We start from the raw sequence: 21,335 nt of genomic DNA on the forward strand, positions 1-21,335 counted from the left end.
AATTCCTGAATACCAAAAAACTATTACCTGTTCAAACTTCGGTCGGTCTTCTTCATTTTGCTTTGTATAATTATAGTGTATTGTGGATTAGTGAAAACGGGAGGCGAGGCTGCTTCTTCTTTCTTCTGGTTTCCCCTGGGATTGGAGAACCTCACCCCCCTACCCAATTACTGGCGTTTTAGAGACCACACCTCACCTACATAGCCGGACCTGAGCGAGCGCTGAGGGCGTTTGGGTACGGTGTTTCGCATGGTTGGTGGTGTGAGCAGGAAGATGGACGGTGTTTATATGATTAGTGAGTGGCGTGATGGAGAGAAGGAGTGAAGAGTAAGAAACAAGAGAGCAAGGAAGCATACTACTGGGTGAATTGGCGTTAGGTATTACTGGGCACAGGACACGGGGGAGAATGTACACTCCCATCACACAAATAGGCGTCATTGGTTTGGGGATTGCTTGATAGGAATTAGGCAATCAGAACAGGGAACTTTGCACACACATACACACACACAACTTGTTAAAGAAGTGGTAGACAGCAGTATTCATTATAGGTTGGATGGGTAGGAACCTGTATTTTGCAACATCAATTCGGGAGGGGATGGACACTCTGTGGTCGGTCTCTCCTTTTATTCTTAAACATTTAGCATTTAATGAATACTCTCCAAGTATTTCTGACGTCCGTTTCCTCCAAAGCCTGCCTGCCCATGTGTCTCGTTTTCCCAATGCCATGCATGCATCCGCAGATCCGGATCTATGCCAAAGAGTCGAGAAGATTTGGAAAGCGTGAAACGCCGTTTCCTCGTCAGTTTCCAGTATGTGTAGAGTGCCGGTGAGAGGAATAAAAATATAACAGATAGATGACGAATAGATGTTCATGTAATGTGTGGGGTATATATTCTCTGCTCAAGATGAATCCCAGTCCCATTCAGTAAGTAGTCTTTTTACCAGCCCCTTAGCCAGCCAGCCAGTCCTTTTGTTCTATGCATCCTCCCACCGGGGACGAGATGAAAAAATGAATGTATATGTCATGCACAACCAGTTGCGTCGCTGGTATAATGGGTAAAAATAGTAAACCTCTCCCCGTTTCGCCTCGATAAAAATGAAGAAACCAAAAACACCTCTAGACCAACCCTGGGTCTGTATTCCCATCCAGCTTCATAAAAATTTAAGCATAGATTTTGCCCGTGTCTATCGAGCCGACGCTAACGCCGCTAAAGGCGCAGTGCCCGACCTGCTGGGCGCCCACGGCATCGACGACGACGCCGTACACGAGGGGGCACCGCCAGGAGCGCTCGGGCTCGCCAGGCGCCGGGTGGCACTTGGCGCTCAGTACCGCGGAGCAGGAGCCGCCTCGCAGCGCGAGCGGGTTGCCCTTCTGCTCGCCGTTGGCGTAGGTGGCGGCCGGGGCGCGGCGGAGGCCGAGGGCCAGCACGCCCAGGATCAGGACGACGAGGAGGGCCAGGAGGATCAGCAGGGCCAGGGTGGAGAAGCCGATGCCGACGATTTCCGGGTTGTTGGCGCGGGCGGTGCCGGTGCTAACAATGGCGGGGAATACGGCCTGCGAGAGCACGAAGCTCATGGCGATGAAGAGGACGTACAGGGCCCAGGAGATGGGCCTCGGGAGGGTGAGGTAGAGCGAGGTGGTTTGGTAGCCGACAGGGTCGGCCGAGACGCGGAGCGGCTGGGGCTCGATGGAAAAGAAGGACATCTCGTGCGAGAGCCAGAAGGTAGTCAGGAGAGAGTTGGTGGTAAGATAAAGGATAGCGATGAGCAATTGAGGGGCCGCGGCAAGAACGGCCGCCTGCGCATGGGTGAGGAGGGGCGCGTTGGCGTCGCCGAGCAGGAAGGTCGTGTAGGGTGTCGCTGTGGCGAGGGGCGTGAGCGTGCCGGTTGGCTCGTGCTCGATGATCAGAGCGACGGCGGCGGCCGTCGGTGCCGTGATCAGGATCCACGACACGATGGTCAGGACCCAACGCTTGATGGACGGGGTGAAGAACCAGAAGTGGTCGGTGGACGTCAAGTATTTGGCCTCGTTGAAGCCCCAGCGGCCCTCGTTGACATCCTGCTTGTCCAAGAAGCAGGCGCTGGTCGTCGTGGGGTCCGGATTCCGCATGAAGGACCGGATCGCATCACCGAGCGAGACCAGGGGCTCGAAATTGCGCCACGACAAGACCGCGGCCATGGTGAAGAGCGTAATGAGATGAAGAAGTCCTACTATGCCGAGCATCGGGCTGCTGACGCTGACCTTGCAAGTCTGGGGGAGTCCTTGGCGCGCGAGGCAGCGATCGACCACCTTTTCGTCGACTGGTACACTAATCGCTACTGAAGACATGCTGTTGAGCTGGAACATTTCTCCTGACTTTCCGGTCTGGATCACAGAACTGCGGGCCGAATTCAACTTGGTGACCAAAACTAGGGCATCGTAGGTGGTGTCGAATGTCCCGCCCACCTGTTGCAAGCAGGGCACAGTCGCGAGGGTCTCAAGATTTCCGGCGCTCGCGGCGTTCTGGAGAGACAGGATATCTGACTGGGACATGTCCCCCCGGTTGAAATTGGTTCCGTTCGAAAAAGGCGCACCGGTAAGAAAGTCGTTCGTGACGACAACAATATCCGACTTGAAGCCGGTAGGAGAAGTAAAAATTACGGCATTATATCTGCACAATGTCAGTTTACCATCAAATAACAATGATGTACCACCAGCCACGGCGGTCGCATAAACTCACATTATTTGGGTCGACACAGCACATAACAGCGCAACGGCTATCAGTGCTGTCCGTAAACCCGAGACGTGGAACAGGTTTCGTAGTGATGGTATGCCAATATCCAACCACTGTTTTTTGTTATGTGCGCTTGCGAGCTCGAGCCGCGTCGGACTCGACAGGATCTGGAAGGCGTAGTTGCTTCCGACTAAAATGGTGATGGCGAAAACGTTGATGGCCGCGTGCAGGCCGGTGTTGATGCTCGATGCCGTGTCGCACGACCCCGAGAAAATAATAGTCTCGCCGGATACCACCTGCCTGGTGATGGCCAAGATCAGGCAGACCACAGCTATTACCAATAAGATGAATGCCAGGATTATGTTGCATGTCGCTCCTCCCTTCCATCCGGTGAAGTACCTTCCCACGCCTCTCTGCCGATCCTCGTTCGCGTAGCCGTTTCCGTCGATATTCAGTTTCGTCCGGGATGCCCATGGATCTTCGAGTTCGACTTGTTGCGACATGAACCTCTCGCGCTGCGGCGTGACTGTGGCCATCCGTTCGCCCCATCTCCTCTGCTCTCGCTTCTTCGCTAGCGTCTCGGGCGTCTCGCCTCTAATATAATGCACAACGTAATCCGGGACCAGGGGCTTGCTCGACAAGCTCACGGTGTCTTCCTCGACTTTGAAGAAAGACTTGAGGTTATTCCAGCCCGATGATGGCCGCCTGAAATGCGATGTCAATACGCTGGATGGTGAGTCTGAAGCCATCCGGCGATGAAAGGGCCACTGCATAGATTGTTTTGACGGCATCTTCCTCGGTTGTTTTTGAGCTCCGGGGCCAGAGGAGTCTAACCTGACTCCTCGGAAATGCTAGTATACTGGTTAGCATTGTGCCTTGCTTGACCAGGTGTAGGTTCAATATGTACCTCTCCAGCGACGCTGGCTCGACGGTTTCTGTGACGCCATCTTTGTCGAATGTATTCCTGTAAGACGGATCGCCTTTACCTCGCGAACCTGGATTTACCGGCTCCATTCCGAGGTGAAAATGAGAGTTGACTCAACAACTACTAAAGACATGGAAGGGCGAATAATAAGGTGGGTGGCCGTTGGGACCGAATGAGCGGACGAAGGTAAGGAACGAATGAATGATTGGAAGCGAGTGAATGGTCAGGTCAGACAGACCGAAACGAATGTGTAAAGAACTGGTAAATGCGGTAAACCAGCCGGATCATCCAAACCCACGTTGTAGAGCCAAAAGAAGATCAGACCGAAAAAAACCAGAAACTATCCCAGGCAGCGGGTGCTGGCCCGTCTTGTATGGTCTAAGATATGCCTAACAAATGTGAGACGAAAGGGACCCCGTTTGGGACCATGCTGCACAGAAGCAGGCGGTTTGGGGCTTCGGCCAGCTAAAGTGGTTCCTGGGATGGCCCTGGCAGTGTGTCATGCTTAACCAGGACCCCTACTGCCCCTACCAGAACCCCTACATATAAGTGCAGCTGCCCCCCCTAGCCGCAGCCGGGGTGGTAGGCCAATGAGAGGCTAAGGTTTCAATAAGACAGAACCGTATTCTCCCACTTTCGCCCTTGCGTGTTGCACCACTTCTTCTCGGAGCACTGCACCCTTTGGATGAAGCAGCTTTCGCGCCAAGACGTTACCTTGCTCATTTCAATCTCGAGGCGGAGTGCTAAACAGGACGTTCGCAGCCGGTTATTTTACTGCAAAAACCTGTTGCTTTGCTTCTTTTCTTTGCTGCTTGTTTGCGCAGGAAAAAAAGGGAGGAGCAGGTAGGCAATCAGAGACAACATGATGATGCCCGTAGTCGGTAGTTGCATCCACGCCACTCGCTTGGTACGGCTAGCCTAGTGATGCCAATCTGCCAGCCCGCTGATGTCTTGTCTCACTCGGCTTATCGTACCTCAAAGGTATATTTTCTCGACGATGACAGCATGCAAGACCATCGACGCCAAGTAGCTTTTTGGATCGGGGTTCATGGCCAGAAGGCGGTTCATGGACTGTCAGAAGGGCCAACCCGGACGATAAGAGTGGTGTCATGGCCGGTCTCAGCAGCGTTTGTTCATGATCGCCCGAGGGAGATCGAACAGTCGAACAGGCCTTTTGGTGGCCATACTAAGGCATGAGAAACGAAATTTGGGTTGAAGAAGGGGATCATTCATGCGTGGACCGCCGTTGGTGGGCATTGGTCAGGAATCCTGGACAGATGAGGGGGCCTGGGTCTGATCAGTTAGGTCGTGCAAGAAATTGTCCGATGAGCCTTTCTAGGCTAGCTAGGCCCTTTTGCTGATGGAATTGGCAGATGGGCAGATTGGCTTCATGTCCCACGGACCCAGCAAATCAGAGGTCTGGCCGAATTCCCACTCGGGCAATTCTTCGAATGGCAGCGATCGTAGGCTGGACACCGGTCCCAGTGTGGCTTTCGGGCTAGGCATAGGGGATGGCGAGCCAGGCCTTTGCCAGGCCTTCCCAGATTTGGCTGATGGGGGGGACGGCCGTTTCATTCGGAAAGAGGATCCATTTTACTAATCGGAAGCGGGAGTTTGCAAGGGTCGTATTCGGTCTTGTGTGTCTGTCTGTGTGTTCAGACGGGATGGTTTGATGGAAGGGATGGACTGTCTGCCAGTTTGACGTCCACTGTTTGTCGGCAGCAGTCAACAGTCCAGCATTCCAGAACAGGCAGGCCTCCATCATTAGTGCTTTCAGCTCCAACCAACTTGCAGCGCCCACCACATGAAGTTGCTTTCTGGCGTGATGCATCGCATCGACTGCAATGCGCGCGCAAATTGAACGCAAAAATGAAAAACTGAATTATGTGCACATGTCTCTCTATTATTAGCTTCCATGATTCGAAGAGAAGGGCAGTTTGTTCTGTCATGCTTAAGATTCTGCTTCGGTGCTGCCCGAGAAAGAAGGAAAGAGCAGCCAGTCGTTTGGTTTCATGCGTGGCTTCCTCCAATCTATCCCAGCAACCCGGGAAAGTGCAAGCAGTCGAGGACCAATCCAGAATTGCCAGCGATAGGGATCAATTGTTGATCTGTCGGGCGGCTCTCAGCTCTCCCACTCCAGCTCTCGTTCTGGGGGGATGCCCTCCTTGCCTCCTCTTATCAAACCCGACGGTGCCGAGAATGGGCGCTTTACCAGCAATGTTCCTTTTGGTCGAACAGCATCTTGGCATGTTTCAGACAGATTCCCAGCACCCCACGCTTGGTGCTTGGGGTTGCAGTTGGTTCCTCACGAACATCAGCTTGTGCCTTTTCGTCAATATGTACGCATAAACGTCACCATTTATCGACAGAGCTGCGCTGCTGCGCCTTCTTTCGTGTGAAATCCCACCAGAGCTCTCGCAGCGGTGATTGGCGCGATCCAATGTGTCAGGGTATAAGCCACTGTGGCCCCCGGAGAGGTCGCTTCATCTTTCCCTGCGGATGTATATCCTGCTTATACTACTACATACGATATCCATCGTTAGCAAAGGTCGACTATACCCATGAACAGACGAACACGTTGTTGATCATCTGAGGTCATGATGTGATGTAGGTACGCAGTTGCGGATAAAATCTGCTCTACTGGGGCCACATGCATCGGAAGACGATCTTGCGCTGCCCGTGCAGAACACACCCACCAGCCCCCAGATTCGAGAGCCTCGACGATCGGTACGCCAATGGGAACCGGTGGGAGTCATCACCTGGCTAGAAAGCACGTCTGGCTACATATGCTCGATGATGCTACGTTTCTTTGCATTGCCGTTGCGGGTCAGTCACCTCAACAGTGATGCTTTTGCAGACGAGAGATACTGTAGCTACCAACCGGTCTCATGCAGGGTGAGCACGAGGGTAGGAACAGCGAGTCGTTTCCGACACTCGGCTTGGGTCAAAGGATTCGAGTAGACGATGCTGTCGCTGGAGGGATTGGAAGGCAAAGCGCAACCACCTTCTGGTCAATTGGCGAGACACGTCGTTATACATATCCCCGATGTCGCTGTTTGCGAAGGTGCCAGCCACTCTATGAGGGGATCTATGAGACCTGCATGGCCGGTACGGGAAGTGAGCGCCGGGAATAGCGAATAATCGCAACCCCTTGCCGTCGACACGGGTGGTTGAGAAACGTTGCAAGAAACGAGGCTGTGACAATTACTCTCCAATCGCCAGTGGCATCCAGGCATCTCGCTCAAGGACTAATGCAGCACTCTGCATACACACATGCCCTGGTAATGGATTTGTTGTGTGCTGATTGGCCCATGCCATGGAGTTGCGCTACTGCAACTCCTATTCGGCCGCCCCTCTCCCACGCTTTTACGCTCCCACGCAGATGGGATGGGTGGATGGCACACAAAAAAACTCTGGACGAAGATTGGATTGATATTGAGCCGGTCGTTGAACTCGGGTTTTCCCGGACGTTTCGAGTTGCAGCCTCAACGATGCAATGGTATGTACGTGACGCTCGCGCGCCGCACCGTCCGCCGCTTCAAGTTTGCCGTGGCGGTCTTATCTTTGAGCGAGTCTTCTCGCACCACGCACAACGCGGAATATTCGCGATTCGACGTCGAAATTCCCAGCCCGCGCGCATACCAACACACCTAGCCACCCGGTGACTCCTTGCGCAATTGACTTGACCGCCATACGTTTTTGCAAAAATTTTCATCATTTTGACCAGGTCCGGCTGTTGCCAACACGTTGGGAGTCAACGGAAGTGGATAGGATACCCATGACGTCGCTCCTCTTTTTCCCGTTGATGCTGGTCTTCGGGACCTTGCCAGCTTCCCCTAACCCCTAGATAGAGGGCCCAAAGGCCCAGAGATGTCGCTCGCGGGTGCGCTTAAGAACTTTATATGCCATCCAAAGCCTGGTGAGTCACAGCACACGAGCCGGGCACGAAACAAACGCGACAGTTGCGCCGCGCATGGACACGTTCAGCCTCGCGACTTACTCTGATTGGTCGGCCGGTCCCAGGGTCTTGGCTATGCAGAAGCCGGTCCCCGCATTTCGGGGCCCTTGGCTCGCTCGGGTGAGTGCAGACAGCGCTTGTGCGTCCGCCTGTCAGCTGCTGCTCTTGTTTCGTTTCATTCTACTGGCTCAGAGGTTAGCAGCCATGAGACCACTCCGCTGCTGGGCTTGCATAAGGGCCATGCAGGCGGTCGCGGGAGTGGCCAGTCATCGCGCCCATCGCGCTCCATAGGAGCCATCGCGCTCGTGGTTTGCTGTCTTCTTTTGGCGAATTTCTCAATCGAGCCCACCCTAAGCATGGCAGGGTGCAGTAGCTCCAAAAATATAGTAGGACTATAGCGCTCTCTAGCGAGGGCCCCAATATGGAAGAGGTGACTCATTCACCAACCAAACCTAACCCACCGCGCATTTCTGATGTTGAGCGATGATCCACGGCAAACCAGACCATGGGCGCGGAAGACGGGAGGCAGGGCCACTGGCAGGCCTGGATGGAGACGTGGATGTCTATAACAGGCTCGAGAAGGCCTCCTTCGGGGGCCGTTACTGATTCCTTTCTTTGGCATCACCCTTATAATCGAGTTCCGACTCAATCCCATTGTCTTCTGTTAGAGCTTGTACTGCAGGTCCTACGCATTGCGCATGAACTGCGGATAACCTCACATAAGCTCCCGCCGAATACGTTGAGGCTCTTGGGGTATTGGAATAATCTTGTCTGTCGGAAACAGAGTCGTGTATTATCTTTACTTATTGAGACTCGTTAGGTCTCACGTCGGCACTTGTGTCTTCTTATCTTACTTATCCATCGAGTCTATACTGAGACGATATCTCTCCCAGCCCAGTATTAGTGTGTGCGTGTTAGTCAAGGTGGCTCTCACGTCAGATATAGTACCCGCCAACATCAGCCACTACGACATGCGATTGTTATGGCGACCACTCCACAAGCATTCTACTGCCTGTGGCAACAGGACAGGATCCGCGAGAAGCTCTTCGAAGTTCTATCCAAGGAGGACATCTGCAATGTCCGGCTGGCATCTTCAGCATGCTGCAACCTCGTTACCAAACGGCTATTCCTACGAACCAACCTGACCTTCACGGCCAGCACCTTTACGCGACAGTCCCGAGTCCAGGCCTTGTCCCGTATCGGCCACCATATTGAGCATCTGACCTTCTACTTCCCTCACTCAGATGCCACCTTCCTCCCTCCTCTCATCCACCCGGAAAGCGGGCAGGAGATCAGCTTCTTATACACCCCTCACACCTCCATGGCGTCGGTGTTCTCCCGGCCCAAGTTCGCCAACACAGGACTAGGCGAGATCCTCACGCAGCAGTATCCGCCCCTGTTCCACGCGGCATCGAACGTTCCCTCGTTCATCAATGCCATGAAACACGTGCCCAACATGAGACACCTGACCATCAAGACGCCAGGCCAGAACGCCAAGGAGCGGTATCGACGGGACATTGTCGACTACGCCCTCATCAGCCTGCGCATCTCGCTCGAGCGGGCGCCCCTCCTGAAGCTCGTCAAGCTGTCTCTGTCGGCGGTGCACCCGTCCGCCTTCAACTACCTGCGCCACGTCCCTGGCTTCGGCTGCACGCCGTCCGCGAGCCGCCGGTGGCAGCAGATCCGCAAGCTGCAGATCTCGGTGGAGGCCTGGGACTTCTACGGGCCCTCGCCCGGGCTGGACCACCTCAAGATGATCGACGACTACATCCGCAACTTTGCTGACAGCGTCGAGAAGTTCAGCTTCACCTGGCTCGGGCGCAAGGGCCCCTGCCCCGTATCGTTGGCCGCCGACCCGCTCTTCGCCCCGCCGCGCAGCTCCCAGAAGCTCTTCAACGAGGTCACATCGCCTATGAGCCCCCTGCCCCGCCCCCGTCGCGCCGGCCCATCCGCTTCCGCCGCCTGCGCTACCTCTCGGTCCGCAACGCCACCATGAACGCGCCCCAGGTCGCCGAGCTCGTCGACAACCACCAGCGCTGCGTCCGCGAGTTCGACTTCGACAACGTCGTCCTCATCAACGGCGGCAGCTGGGACGACGCCCTCGCGCCCCTCATGGACCACTCCACCCGCAGCGACCACTGGGTCCGCCAATCCACCGGCTCCATCACTGATGTTGTTGGCGCTAGCGGTATCCCCCTCCCATTATGATCCCGGGCAATTCCCCCGAGGCCGCCGCGACTCCTGGTCTTCAGGAAGAATTCAGCGCACAGTCGGCCGCTGTGGCCGCCGTGTCCGAGGAGCTGTTCAACGTCGACCTTCACGGCGGCGTGGACGAAGACGAAGATCTTGGCGCCGAGTACGCGCAACGATGGGTCAACGGCGAGTTCGACGACAACGAATCAGGAGGCGCACCCCTCGTTGAGCTCGACTCGGACCTCGAGGCTGCCAGGCAGGCTAGCTTGCTGCCCGCGACCAAGCTTAAGAAGCGTCGCGTCACCAAGCGCCGCAAGAGAAGAAAGCAGCACAACCACGACGGCGGTAACACCACCACCACCGAGCAGGAGGATTGCTACCAGGCCCAGCCCCAGGCCCAGCCACAGCCACTGCCCAGCATGTTTTCTCCTCTTCGCTCTCACCGTCGACAACAGAAGTCGGAGGACAGCATCCGCGAAGAGCAGCAGCAGCAGCAGCAGCAGCAGCAGCAACAAACACCACGACAAGCATCGCCGCCCATGCCGGAGCCTGTTGGTCTCCGCTCGCCCATGACGCCGCCGCCCAAGCTGGCGCAATACCAATTGCGCTCGCCGCTGTTTGGGGAACTTAACCCGGACCGCACCCCGTCCCGAGCGAGCAACAGGAGCGGTGGCACCCCTCGGCGCCTCTTTGGCGAGCTCGACCGCAGCCCCAGCACGCCGCCCTCCATGGGATCCACCTCCCGCCCACCCATGTCCCGTCGCGGCATGAGCAGCCGCGCCGGTAGCGTGACTTCGCCTTCTGCCTCCCTCCTCTTCGGCGAGATCACCCCAGTGCCCGAGCTGAGCCGGTCGCCCATCGACGACTCCGCCTCCGCCACGTCGGACGACTACTTCCGCCCCATCACCCCCGTGACCTACTACGGCGGCAACAACAGCAACAACGGCGGTAGTGGCTACTACGGCTACGACCCCAACGAGCGCGGCAGCAGCAACGGCAGTGGCACTGGCAGCTTCGTCCGAACGAGGGAGCTGTCGTCGCTGCTCAACAGCTGCCACCACCACTACGAGCACCTCCAGGAAGAACTTGCCGCCGCCGAGGAGTCCGAAAACAACAGCGCCGACAAGATCACCATCTCGGCCCCCATCCTCGACACCAAGCCCTCGATGCCCGCCCTGCTGCTGCAGCCGACCGTCTACGACCCCATGGCGGGCGGCGGCGCCGCGGTCACCTACGTGCCCTGCTCCGACATCACCGCGGTGCAGCGCGACATCGAGGCCGAGGAAGCGCAGCGCCGCATCGCCGAGGACCCGGCGCTGCGGTCGTCGATGCTGCGCAAGGCTAAGGCGACGGTGCTGAGCAAGCTGTCGGAGCATTTCCCCTCCAGCGGCGCCCACACCAGCAACACTACCAACTATATGAACAACGACAACACCAACAACAACAATGGCGGCAGCAGTAACAATCCTCTCGGGAAGAAACTGTCGCGCAAGGATAGCATGGCGGGCGCTGCGGCTGCCATGCGATTCCGATTCGGCGGCGGCGCGAGGTTCAACAGCAACAACAACAGCAACATGAACAACAACAACGCGTCGACCGTCAGTACGTTAACGAGCATGGATGTACCAATCTTGTTTAGCCGGGGCTGATTTTGATCTTTGATTTTTTTGGATGATTTCGGATTGAAATTTTTCTTATACCCTGGATAACCAACTCCTTGTACACAAACTCACGGGATATAAGCGAGGCGATTATGACGGACGGGACGGATGGTTACGGAACGGAATAACGGACGATGCTTTTATCTCACGATCTGGATGCTCTTTTTTTATTTTTATTTTTCTTGTCTCTTCTTCTCTTCTTCTATCTACCTTTTTTTACTCTTTACTTTTTGATGATACCATGAACGAACACACAACTACTACCACTGCATACCACCACCACCACCAAACGACAGGATTTCTCTTTAGCGACGGAAACGGGACAACGGAAAAGGAACGGAACGGGACATGAATGATTGATACGCACACGCATATGATACGATACACACACGCATGGCTTGGGACGAAGAAGAACGGTTACGTCGCTTACGAATTTTTGTATAAATGATTGATTACATGAATGGACTTCACTCTCCTTTGTCTACAATACATATTACATATTCTCTTATACGGAAATTACTTACATTCGTTGATCGAAACCTGATGTGTCTATTCGTGATACCTTTACTGGCTGCTGCGCGGCCAACTGTGAACGTTTTTCGAGCTCTGCTATTACTCATTTGAAGACTTTCACTTTGCCTTTATCAACCTCTCTTCCCACTTAGGAAACAGTCATGATATCCCTAGCCCCCTCCACAATCTCCCGTATCAACCCCTCGACCTGCCCCTCGACATTGACCCTGAGCACAATCTCCTCGTCCAAGCTGGGGCCGGCCGGTTTCGACGACATGGCTGCTGCGATTTGATCAAAGGCCCCGAAACTCGTCATGGTCCTCGGGTCTAGCGGCTTCAGCACCGGTAAATCCTCTTCTCCCTCTTCTTCTTCTTCGTCGTCGTCATCGTGATATAACGGCACAAACACTACCCCGATCCCGTACTCCCCAACGGAATCCCGAATAGCCGTCTTGTGCCACCCCTCCAGCCGCGGATGCGTCAAGACCAGCAGCGCCGGATTGGCCCGCCGCTCGCGCGCGGCGGCGTCGGGCTCGGCTTCGAAGGCGGGGGGTTTGTTGGTGTACTGCGTCGTCGCGGTCGTGGAACTCCAAGCCCCAGAGATGCTGCTCGATGCGTCTGACACGGGAGCTGCTGAGCCACGGCGACTGCTAACAGCCGACGACGACGACGACGAACTGTGACCACCGCCGAACCCCGAGAACCCTTCGTTGGCGGGCCGCGACTCCTCGGGGAACAAGAGGCCCGTCCGGGTCATCTTGGAGAGCCACATGCGCTTGTAGCGCTGCTCGTTCGGTCCACCTCCGCCACCATTGCCAGTGCCAGTGTTGGTGCCCAAGCTCGCGGCCTTGGCCGACGACTCGTGCAGGCTGTCGCCCTGGTACAGGGGGCACGCGAGGGCCTTGGCGGCGGTGGTGGCGATCTGGACTTTGCCGGCGACGGCGGTGGGGGCCATGAGGAGGAGGATGTACTTGGAGGGGTCCGCCGGCTGCTGGGGGAGTCCAGGTCCGGGTCCGGCTTGTCGGGGAGGCGGTGGATTAGGGTTTGGGGGTTGGGGGTCTTGGGGGAGACAGGGGGATTGGTGGTCAGACATGTTTCTTTCTTCTTCTCTTGTAGTACGTTGTTGTTAAAAAGTATGGTACATTATCTAGTAAGACATGCAGCCGGTATGGTGTTTGGGTTCGGCTTGGGCTCTTGGCGGCAGAAGACTGGATAGATTTCTAAGCTTCAAAAGGGGGCCATGATATTTATCTCGGAAGTTTTAGTGACTTGTAACTGGCGGTCTTGATTGGTTTCCCAAAATGCGTTAGTAATGCAGCCGGACCGGCTTTTAAGTATGTCTCCGGGATGCCGGTTCGCTCAGTTGGCTTGGTTGAGTCCATTGGTCGCCTCGCTTGGTTCAGTCTCAGCATATCACTGAATCAGACGGGATGCCCTTCATGCAGCTATCGCTGCTTTGAATTCCAGGTCTATCAGGAGTCGTTGCAAATTCCGTCTATGGTAGTGCTTTGCTAGTGGCCGTAACTGAAGGCTCAGTCAGCAGCGTTACTCGCCTTCGTTGATATCAGCGTCTTTTCAATCGGAGAAGCTCAGTGACGATTCTTGAATCATACGATCTCCCCCTTTCTTTTGACCGGCTCTCTCGGGACGCGTCACTCGGGGAGATGTCAAACCGGCCTGCACAGGGACTTTCTGCCGCTAAAATCTCACCAACGTTGCAGTAGAGCGGCAACTCAATTCGACAACCTACCCTGCCTTTCCCCTGTTGACAATCGCTTGACATGCCTCTGGGCGTTTGGGCGAGGCCAAGTCGGTATCTAGAGGGTAGTCTGTTTCTCACTTAGAGACAGGGTGAACAGTTGAAAGCAGGATCCAAGTCCGTCAGAGTACTTTATGTTGTTGGTTGAATAATATACTATCACTATCTCAAAAGGGCAAAAAAGCAAAAGGGGGACCGTTCTTGGCGGGAAGAGCAATTGTCCAATCAGACCTTCCCGCGGACCCGGATGCATCGCCCCTGCAGAAGATCTTTGTGGACTTCGAGGAGATACGCCGCGGGCGGATTTCTCTGTAAGACAAGCGGGCCGACGAGGACCTCAGCGGGCTAATGCTACACCATCCAAAGACCCTTGGGGTCATGATGATTGGCACAGGCTGGGACGAGCCCAGTGAGCAACCACATGGCCATGAAGGAAAATGAAGAAAATAAGGAAGCTCCGGTGTGAAGGCATCGTTGGAAGGCCATGACGACTTGGTGAATATGGGGCGTGACCTGGACCTGGACCTTGGGATAAAGTTTCTGGGGTAAAGCTCTTTTCAAGTTCCAGCTGTTAGTCTAGCGCATCGCTGAGCTTCTAAGCCCACTAAAGAACAAAATGCATGTACAACACAACGTGTCGTTGCTTTTGTTCGAAAACTCGAGCCCACAAACCGCCCCGGTTCGCAAAATAAATATGAAAAAATCCCAATGTATTCAAAGTTGTCTCGGCTGCCGAGTCTACTGACTGCAGGCCCTCGACCGGGTTATACCAGACTCGTTTCTCGGCAACAAACAACGTGTCTTCAAGCGGAATACGAATACGACCCGTGGTTTATTTGGCCGTGAGCTGATCCGGAAACCAAGTACCCGCACCCACTTTGCAAATCTCTAGGCCGTTCTTGGGTGCATAGTGCTTGGCAAGGACTCACTAACAACGAACTATATCTACGGCTTCGACACCACCCCTTGTGTCGTCATTCGTTGGTATTTCATTCTTTTTATTGGCAGCTCGGCCCCGGGTCCGAACTTCTTCGTTTTCCAATTCCTCATCTTGATCCCTTCACTTCGAAATTCTTCCGACTTGTTCGCCAACATGAATGCCAATATCGTGCACCCGGGCGCCGATGCCCTGCCGGACCACCCGTTCTACCCTCTCGGCGTTGCGCTCCCCGGCTACATTGCCAATGAGTTGACAACGATACAAATCCTCGCCATCTTCTCGGGTACCTGTGCTGCTGTTATGCTGCCGTCTTTGGTGGCTATCAATCGCACCCGGCCCGACCTACCCAAGCGCGAGCTGTCGACGGCCCTGTGGTTTATACTCTGCGGCTGCATCCATCTGATCCTCGAAGGTTTGTTTTTTTCTCCTTCCCCCTTTTTCCTCTTCCTCTCCTCTTGGTCATTACCTAAACCCGCAAAAACACACTGTCCCTCCCTACCTGATGCTACCATGACTGACCCGTGGAACGAAAAACCAACAGGCTACTTCGCCTTCAACGCCGTGGCGACCAGCCGCCACGTCCTGGCACAGCTGTGGAAGGAGTACTCCCTCTCGGACTCGCGGTACCTCACGCGCGACGCCTTCGTCGTGAGCATGGAGACGGTGACGGCCGTGTGCTGGGGCCCGCTCTCGTTCTTCTGCGCCTGGTCCATCGTCGCCGACCACCCGGCCCGCCACGTGCTGCAGGCCGTCATCAGCCTCGGCCAGATCTACGGCGACGTGCTCTACTACGGCACCTGCACGCTCGAGTACGTCGTGCGCGCGCTCGAGTTCTCCCGGCCCGAGCCGTACTATTTCTATGGGTACTACGTCTTTCTCAACGCGATCTGGATTGTGATTCCGTCCATGCTGCTTTGGTCTAGCTGCAAGAAGATCACGCGGGCGTTTGCGCGGGTGCAGCAGCTCGAGGCTACGAGGAATGGGAAGATTCATTAAGAGTTCCGGCGTTTGCAGAATTCGAGGTCGCCATTTAGAAGCAAAGTAATGCCTACGAGGACTAATGCTCCTGGAGTGGTGATACCCCCGGAATAGGGAAGGGATATAATGTAGTAGTATATGCGCCAAAAGCAGTACTGCAATTAAGAAAAGAGACTTAAGGTCAGTAACGAATTGGAATGCTTCATATAGATTTGCAAATTTGCCAGTCGCCCTTCATTGTCAAGTACGGTCCAAACACTGGAGACAGCTTGATACTCTCAATTGGACCAAAAGCTGTCTCCAGGTTCTGGACCGTCGTTGGCAGTTAAGAGGAAAGGTTATGACTCAATGCCCTGACACAGATATCATTTGAAGTGTCAAGTCAACCATCTATTTGACGTCTAGTGCAAGGCTAGAGCTGGGGTAAATGACAGTAGTCCATCTGGAAAGGCACACCGAAGCCTACAACCCAATCATCACCTTACTGGTACTCCCATCGTGGGTGTTTTCATTGGAACATTAGATATCATAAGAGTGGCTTGGGTGCGTAAGAGGCTATGTTCCGCTCAGCCTCTGGCTGCTGCATCTTGCACCTACACCCTAGTTCTTACATTCTATAGGTGGCGTTTGATTGATCAGCCATCTCATTGAGGGGTTGCATGGGAGATATGCATATCCGTACCTCCTGGGTTGGAGGTGCAAGGCAGACAGGAGGGCCCTTTCCCTCTTTCCTATGTTAAATACGAACGGGGAAGGAACTACCACAGGCAGGCAATAGCGGCCTGATACAACGGTTTTAGTCAACGCTTCTCGCTCTGTTCTGTGGCAAGAGATTCTTGCCATCCTTTCAGACTTGGCCTACCCCAACAGCCATGGAGGCCCTGGGGGCAGCAGGCTCCATAGTCGGCATCCTTGGCTTCATTGGCCAATCTGTGGCTGGCATTGCCAAGCTCCAGGCCTTCTTCGACGGTTATAAGAAAGCGCCACAGATTGCTGAGACGCTACAGAGTGACATGGCCAGCCTCCAAGCTACGTTGATGGATGTCAAGGCAGTGGTTCAACATCTCGAAAACCAAGCCTGGGACAACATAACCGAAGCGGTCAAAACGAACCTCGCGAATTTGACGGAATTCGCGAGACAATGCAGCGATGATATCGCGAGCTGGGTCCAAGTCACTGCTGGGCTCAACCCCAAGCATAAATCGGGGTTCAAGTCGTTCTTCCGAAAGATCAAAATTGCATTTTCAGGGCCCAATACACTTCGAAGCTTCGAGGCTGATGTCGCAAAGCACCGCCAGAACATAAGCAATGCACTTGCGACATTAACTGTGTAAGTACTTACTCAGCCATTTCGGTTATGGTAGGGTTCGATAACCGAGTATAAGTCACTGACGAAGAATGCAGCAACCTTGTGCTAAAGGGGCACATGAGTTTAGAGGAATTGAGTTCAAAGCTGGACCAATTCAGCGACACGCAACTCAAAGCTAGTGAGGCCATATTCGATCAACTGGGCCGCACGACTGTAGAACAGTCTGCAGAAGTACCAGATGACTCTGCAGATGGGTCGTTAGCCCAGCTTCTCCAGGATGTTCAAGTCAGTCTTGAGAATCGATTTGATGCCCTATCGGAGGTCGTGGGCATGAATCAAGCGCAACGCGATCAAGAACTTCGAAGTCTATATGCAAGCAGTCAGGCATCTATTTCATATGGATCGCCATTACCCGGGAGCCCAGATCATGGGAGCCCTCGATTTGGACCGAGTCGGCCAACAAATCACTGGGCATCGACCAGTAACGCCAGTTCCTTTGATATGGCTAGTATATGCAGTAGCCTCTCTAGCATTGCTGCGTCATTATCGGCAATACCTCACCAACACCCTCCTACAGATTCTGGAGAGTATCCGATACACGACATCACCCGCCCAAACGAAACACCCGGGAAATGGTCATGCGATGCCCTCTCAGGTATTGACGACGCACGTTATACGTTTAAGGAGTACCCTCACGAAGAGCTGTGTTTGTTCTGTGACGACAAGTTCATGATGAAAACACTGGACGACCCTCAGGTATTCGGCAAGCACCTCGTATATAAACACTTCTTCGGGCAGTGCGACCTAAACGAAAGCTTTGGGACATGGGATGAATTACGAGATCATCTTATACATTTTCACGGAGCCTCGCCTCGTGCTGTACATTCATGTAGCATTGCTTTTGGCCGCTTTCATCCAAGACGAGGCAAAAACGACTCTTCTTCTAAACACCCATACTTTTCTGATACTACCGGTAAGACCCTACACATTTGCTTCAGATGATTGGTCGTTAGTTGTATTTGAGGCTCAATTTATAATGATGAATAACAACACAGGAGCTTCGAGAAACCTGGAAATTTACGAAGAATACGCCCAAGAAACGGATCTGAGGTTACAGACGAAATTGCTGGAGGTTCTGGTGGAGGCCGATATCCTTGAGTCGCGTGACTTGGCTAATCCAAGGTTCCGACCAGATCTCACTTGCGCAATCAAGAAGCTGAACTTGATGTGCAGGAACTCAGCAACAAGCAATGATCAGGAAGCAAGATCAAGGCAAAGTTATGAAGCCGCCATGATAGAAGAGCAACTGATAGTGGCAGGGTACACCACCGCTATACAAGCACGAATGTGTCCCGACTTCAAATATATCTACCGCGAGCTGCGCGACGGCTGCTTGTGGGCAAAGAGGCAAACATACAAAGCTGATGGCCGCGGTAGAAATACATTTTTCTCACATGTCTGGTCGAAATACGACGCAGGCGGAATGTATCAAGGTGGCTCTCTTGACGAGGAAGAATCCCGTCTCTGCGATACGTGTGGGGATAAAGTGCTTCATTTTGCATCCCGCGCACACCGGATATTATTCCACGAAATGGGTTATGTTGACCAGTTCACAAGGGGAACCGCCCTTGTACCACGCGGTCTGCTCGCTTCGTTGGTCACGATGCAGGAGCACTGCGGCAGCAGGCTAGCCCACCGCATCAGCAAGTGGATGCTTATATCCTTTGTCGACTCGGCTTCCCAGCGCGAGCTATTGCGCACTTCGTCTCTAGTTAGAAAGACCACAGTGTCCGAGAAAGAAGGCGGCGGAAGCAACGATGATGCCGAAGAGAGCTGGGTTGTGCCAATACTTCGGTTCTGGAACCGCGACGGGCTGCCGATCACTGATGAGCAGGGTTCTGATAGCGGCAGCAGCCGCGGGTTTGGGAGAAGAGACGGGAAAGGTGTATGGCCGTCTAGTCTTGTCATGCGCCCAGCTGCGAACACGAAGCTCACCAAGCCCGTCCTCACCGCCATGGACAGAAGCAGCAGTGAAACCAGAGGAGGGCCTTTGCTACCAGTTTCTGCGCTGCTATCGCCAGAAGAAGACGACGACGATACCCACGATGGGCGGTCTGCCTCCCCTAACAGCGCTATCTGGAGCCAACAGGATGAACCGAAGCCAGAACCAAAGGCAGAGCCAGTCACAGAGCTGGGGAAAAGGGCGGCGAGCCCCTCGGCACTGTTCGAGTTCACTGCTGGGTCCAAAAGGATGAAGACATGAAGACATGAATGAATGAATGAATGAATCGAGCACAATAAGCAGACCGGGACCTACAGCATGTGGACTTTTAGGTGTACTATCCTACAGCTGCAGCAGTGATACGACACTGGCACATTAAGAGTCTCGACATGAATATGTAAGCCTACTTCCCTATACACTTATCCACCATGTCGAAAGGAACGTTTACAGTAAATTTTACGTTACGTGCACCAGCGAGCTCACCTGTAGATAATCAAAGACGTGGGAGGACACAGTAGATCGTGTGTATCATTATCAGAAGCATCTGTCTTCCCTATGCGATGGACGCGCACGCCAGGGTTTTTTTGCACACAAGGCGAAGTAGTGCAAGCAATGTAATGTTTGCCAAATCATGATGCCTTGTGATTGTGAACTCCTAACTACCGGAAACCATCATAAATCCGGGATGAAGCCATTCCCTTTTGCAACCCAACCCATGCCAAACCAATTTTGATGATCAGTTTAAGACGACTTAAGGATCTCAGCCATCTTGTCCTGGACGCGCTGGTCACGCTCAGCCTTGGAGAGCTTCTGGTGACGGTACTTCTTGGACTCGGCCTTCCACTCGTCCTTGGACTTCTTGGGGGCGTCGCTCTCGACCTTCTTGAAGGGGTCCTCGCGGATAGCGGCGTGGGCCTCGGTGTAAAGATCCTCCAGACCATCAGCCTCGACATCGTCGTCGATGTACTTCTGGAACTGAGATCGGTAACGCTCCTCATCATCATCGGCCAGAGTCTCCATGTACTCAGCGACGTGGCCACCCATGATGTACTTCTTCAGGGTCTCGGCATCGAGCTCCTTGCTCTCCATATCGTAACCGGGGAAACGGTTCTCGGAGTGGGGGATGAGGATACCACCGTCGGAAGCACCCTTCATGGCACCGAAGACACGGGCACCAGTGGAGGTGCGGGCCAGACCGACATCGAGGTTGGCCTTGAAGGGGCGGCGCTCCTCACCGTCCTCGTCAGCGGCCTCGGTCAGGGTGTACTCGCCATCGGCCTCCTCGACGCCGGTGAAGGTCTTGTCGAGGCCGAGCTTCTTGAGGACACGGCGGGCGATCAGGAGACCGGTGCAGTAGGCAGCGGCCCAGTTGGTAAGACCGTGCTCAATGCCGTAGGCGCGGAGCTCGTGGGAGTAGGCAGAGGCGAAGACCTTGTCACCAGTGATCTCGGAGGTCACGATCTGCATGATGATGTCGCGGTTGGTGAAGCGGACCACCAGGCGGTACTTGGGGGCATTGTACTTGTTCTTGGCCTGGGTGATCAATCGCTTGCGGGCGTAGTAGTCGGTCTTGCCGGATCTTCTGCGCTTGTACTTGGTCTGGAAGCGACTGTTGGGAGGATGGGTTAGCCAACCGAGATTCACCAGGGCTTGGGAGAGGTTGTCAAAAATTACTTACCTGAAGTACGCGCTGTTCTTGAACACCTTCTGGAACGGCTGTAATCACGATAGACCTCGAGTCAGCAATTTGCGCTTCAGAAGATAATGTGGTGATGAAGATCACGCTTCCGAAGCATCTTGCATAGACTCTTTGAGAGAGACAAAAATCACAGACGCAACACGAGCCGTTTCTGGCATTGGTTGCACTGGACGCAGCGGCATTGCGGCATAGCGGATTGGATTCGCCAGGTAGCGAATGATCGGATCGTGTGTTTCAACTTACCATCTTGTCTGTTCGTGTCGGTTACCGGTGCACGATACAATGTTGGTCTGTTTGGCGGGTTGTTGGGTGATGGAGTGGAAGGAACAGGAACCGTTTTTCTCAAGCTCGAATTTCTGCGAAGAAGGCTTGTGGGCGCAAAAAGTCCACAACCCTGGCCCGGCTTGGGTGTGCGTAGCGAGTGTGGTGGGGCACGAAATTTACAGGCAGAGGAAAGTGTGGTTGCGTGCAATTGGCCCTGGAGGTTCTTATCAGGTAAATTGTGGGTTCGTGATAAGCACACCTCTTTTCGCTTTCCTCAGCCATAAACGTCAAGCCACACATCATTTCGAGTAAGAGCAAGCCACCCGATGCTTCAATGAACCGAGGCTCAGTCGTCCCGTCCCGAGGAGGACTTCAGATCATGTCTCAAAAGGGGATTGATCCCACGTTCAATGTCCTCGA

The 21,335-nt window shown here is 54.2% G+C and overlaps 7 protein-coding genes across 7 annotated transcripts; 4 read left to right on the plus strand and 3 right to left on the minus strand.

Annotated features, from left to right (window-relative positions):
- Nucleotides 1-1,162: 1,162 nt before the first annotated feature.
- PG997_005270 (uncharacterized protein) lies at nucleotides 1,163-3,728 on the minus strand (the record flags this gene model as incomplete). The annotated part of the gene is made up of 3 exons (XM_066809585.1): nucleotides 1,163-2,651; nucleotides 2,721-3,565; nucleotides 3,720-3,728. 3 exons carry the CDS (start codon nucleotides 3,726-3,728, stop codon nucleotides 1,163-1,165), a joined length of 2,343 nt encoding a protein of 780 aa, XP_066673203.1.
- A 4,851-nt stretch (nucleotides 3,729-8,579) lies between these two features.
- PG997_005271 (uncharacterized protein) lies at nucleotides 8,580-11,439 on the plus strand (the record flags this gene model as incomplete). Its single annotated transcript, XM_066809586.1, is given in 3 exon segments — nucleotides 8,580-9,497; nucleotides 9,515-9,772; nucleotides 9,850-11,439. 3 exon segments carry the CDS (start codon nucleotides 8,580-8,582, stop codon nucleotides 11,437-11,439), a joined length of 2,766 nt encoding a protein of 921 aa, XP_066673204.1.
- A 673-nt stretch (nucleotides 11,440-12,112) lies between these two features.
- On the minus strand, nucleotides 12,113-13,057 carry PG997_005272 (uncharacterized protein; the record flags this gene model as incomplete). The annotated part of the gene is made up of 1 exon (XM_066809587.1): nucleotides 12,113-13,057. One exon carries the CDS (start codon nucleotides 13,055-13,057, stop codon nucleotides 12,113-12,115), a length of 945 nt encoding a protein of 314 aa, XP_066673205.1.
- Nucleotides 13,058-14,816: 1,759 nt separating this feature from the next.
- Nucleotides 14,817-15,659, plus strand: PG997_005273 (uncharacterized protein; the record flags this gene model as incomplete). The annotated part of the gene is made up of 2 exons (XM_066809588.1): nucleotides 14,817-15,075; nucleotides 15,205-15,659. 2 exons carry the CDS (start codon nucleotides 14,817-14,819, stop codon nucleotides 15,657-15,659), a joined length of 714 nt encoding a protein of 237 aa, XP_066673206.1.
- An 854-nt stretch (nucleotides 15,660-16,513) lies between these two features.
- On the plus strand, nucleotides 16,514-16,975 carry PG997_005274 (uncharacterized protein; the record flags this gene model as incomplete). The annotated part of the gene is made up of 1 exon (XM_066809589.1): nucleotides 16,514-16,975. One exon carries the CDS (start codon nucleotides 16,514-16,516, stop codon nucleotides 16,973-16,975), a length of 462 nt encoding a protein of 153 aa, XP_066673207.1.
- A 1,638-nt stretch (nucleotides 16,976-18,613) lies between these two features.
- On the plus strand, nucleotides 18,614-19,213 carry PG997_005275 (uncharacterized protein; the record flags this gene model as incomplete). Its single annotated transcript, XM_066809590.1, has 1 exon — nucleotides 18,614-19,213. The coding sequence occupies one exon, from the start codon at nucleotides 18,614-18,616 to the stop codon at nucleotides 19,211-19,213; it is 600 nt and encodes a 199-aa protein (XP_066673208.1).
- A 480-nt stretch (nucleotides 19,214-19,693) lies between these two features.
- Nucleotides 19,694-20,897, minus strand: PG997_005276 (60S ribosomal protein uL18; the record flags this gene model as incomplete). Its single annotated transcript, XM_066809591.1, has 3 exons — nucleotides 19,694-20,561; nucleotides 20,631-20,668; nucleotides 20,895-20,897. The coding sequence occupies 3 exons, from the start codon at nucleotides 20,895-20,897 to the stop codon at nucleotides 19,694-19,696; spliced, it is 909 nt and encodes a 302-aa protein (XP_066673209.1).
- Between the last annotated feature and the right edge of the window lie 438 nt (nucleotides 20,898-21,335).

Source organism: Apiospora hydei (assembly GCF_038363865.1).
Source record: "Apiospora hydei strain CBS 114990 chromosome Unknown utg000004l_segment0_segment0, whole genome shotgun sequence".
In the NCBI taxonomy this organism is placed as follows: domain Eukaryota; kingdom Fungi; phylum Ascomycota; class Sordariomycetes; order Amphisphaeriales; family Apiosporaceae; genus Apiospora; species Apiospora hydei.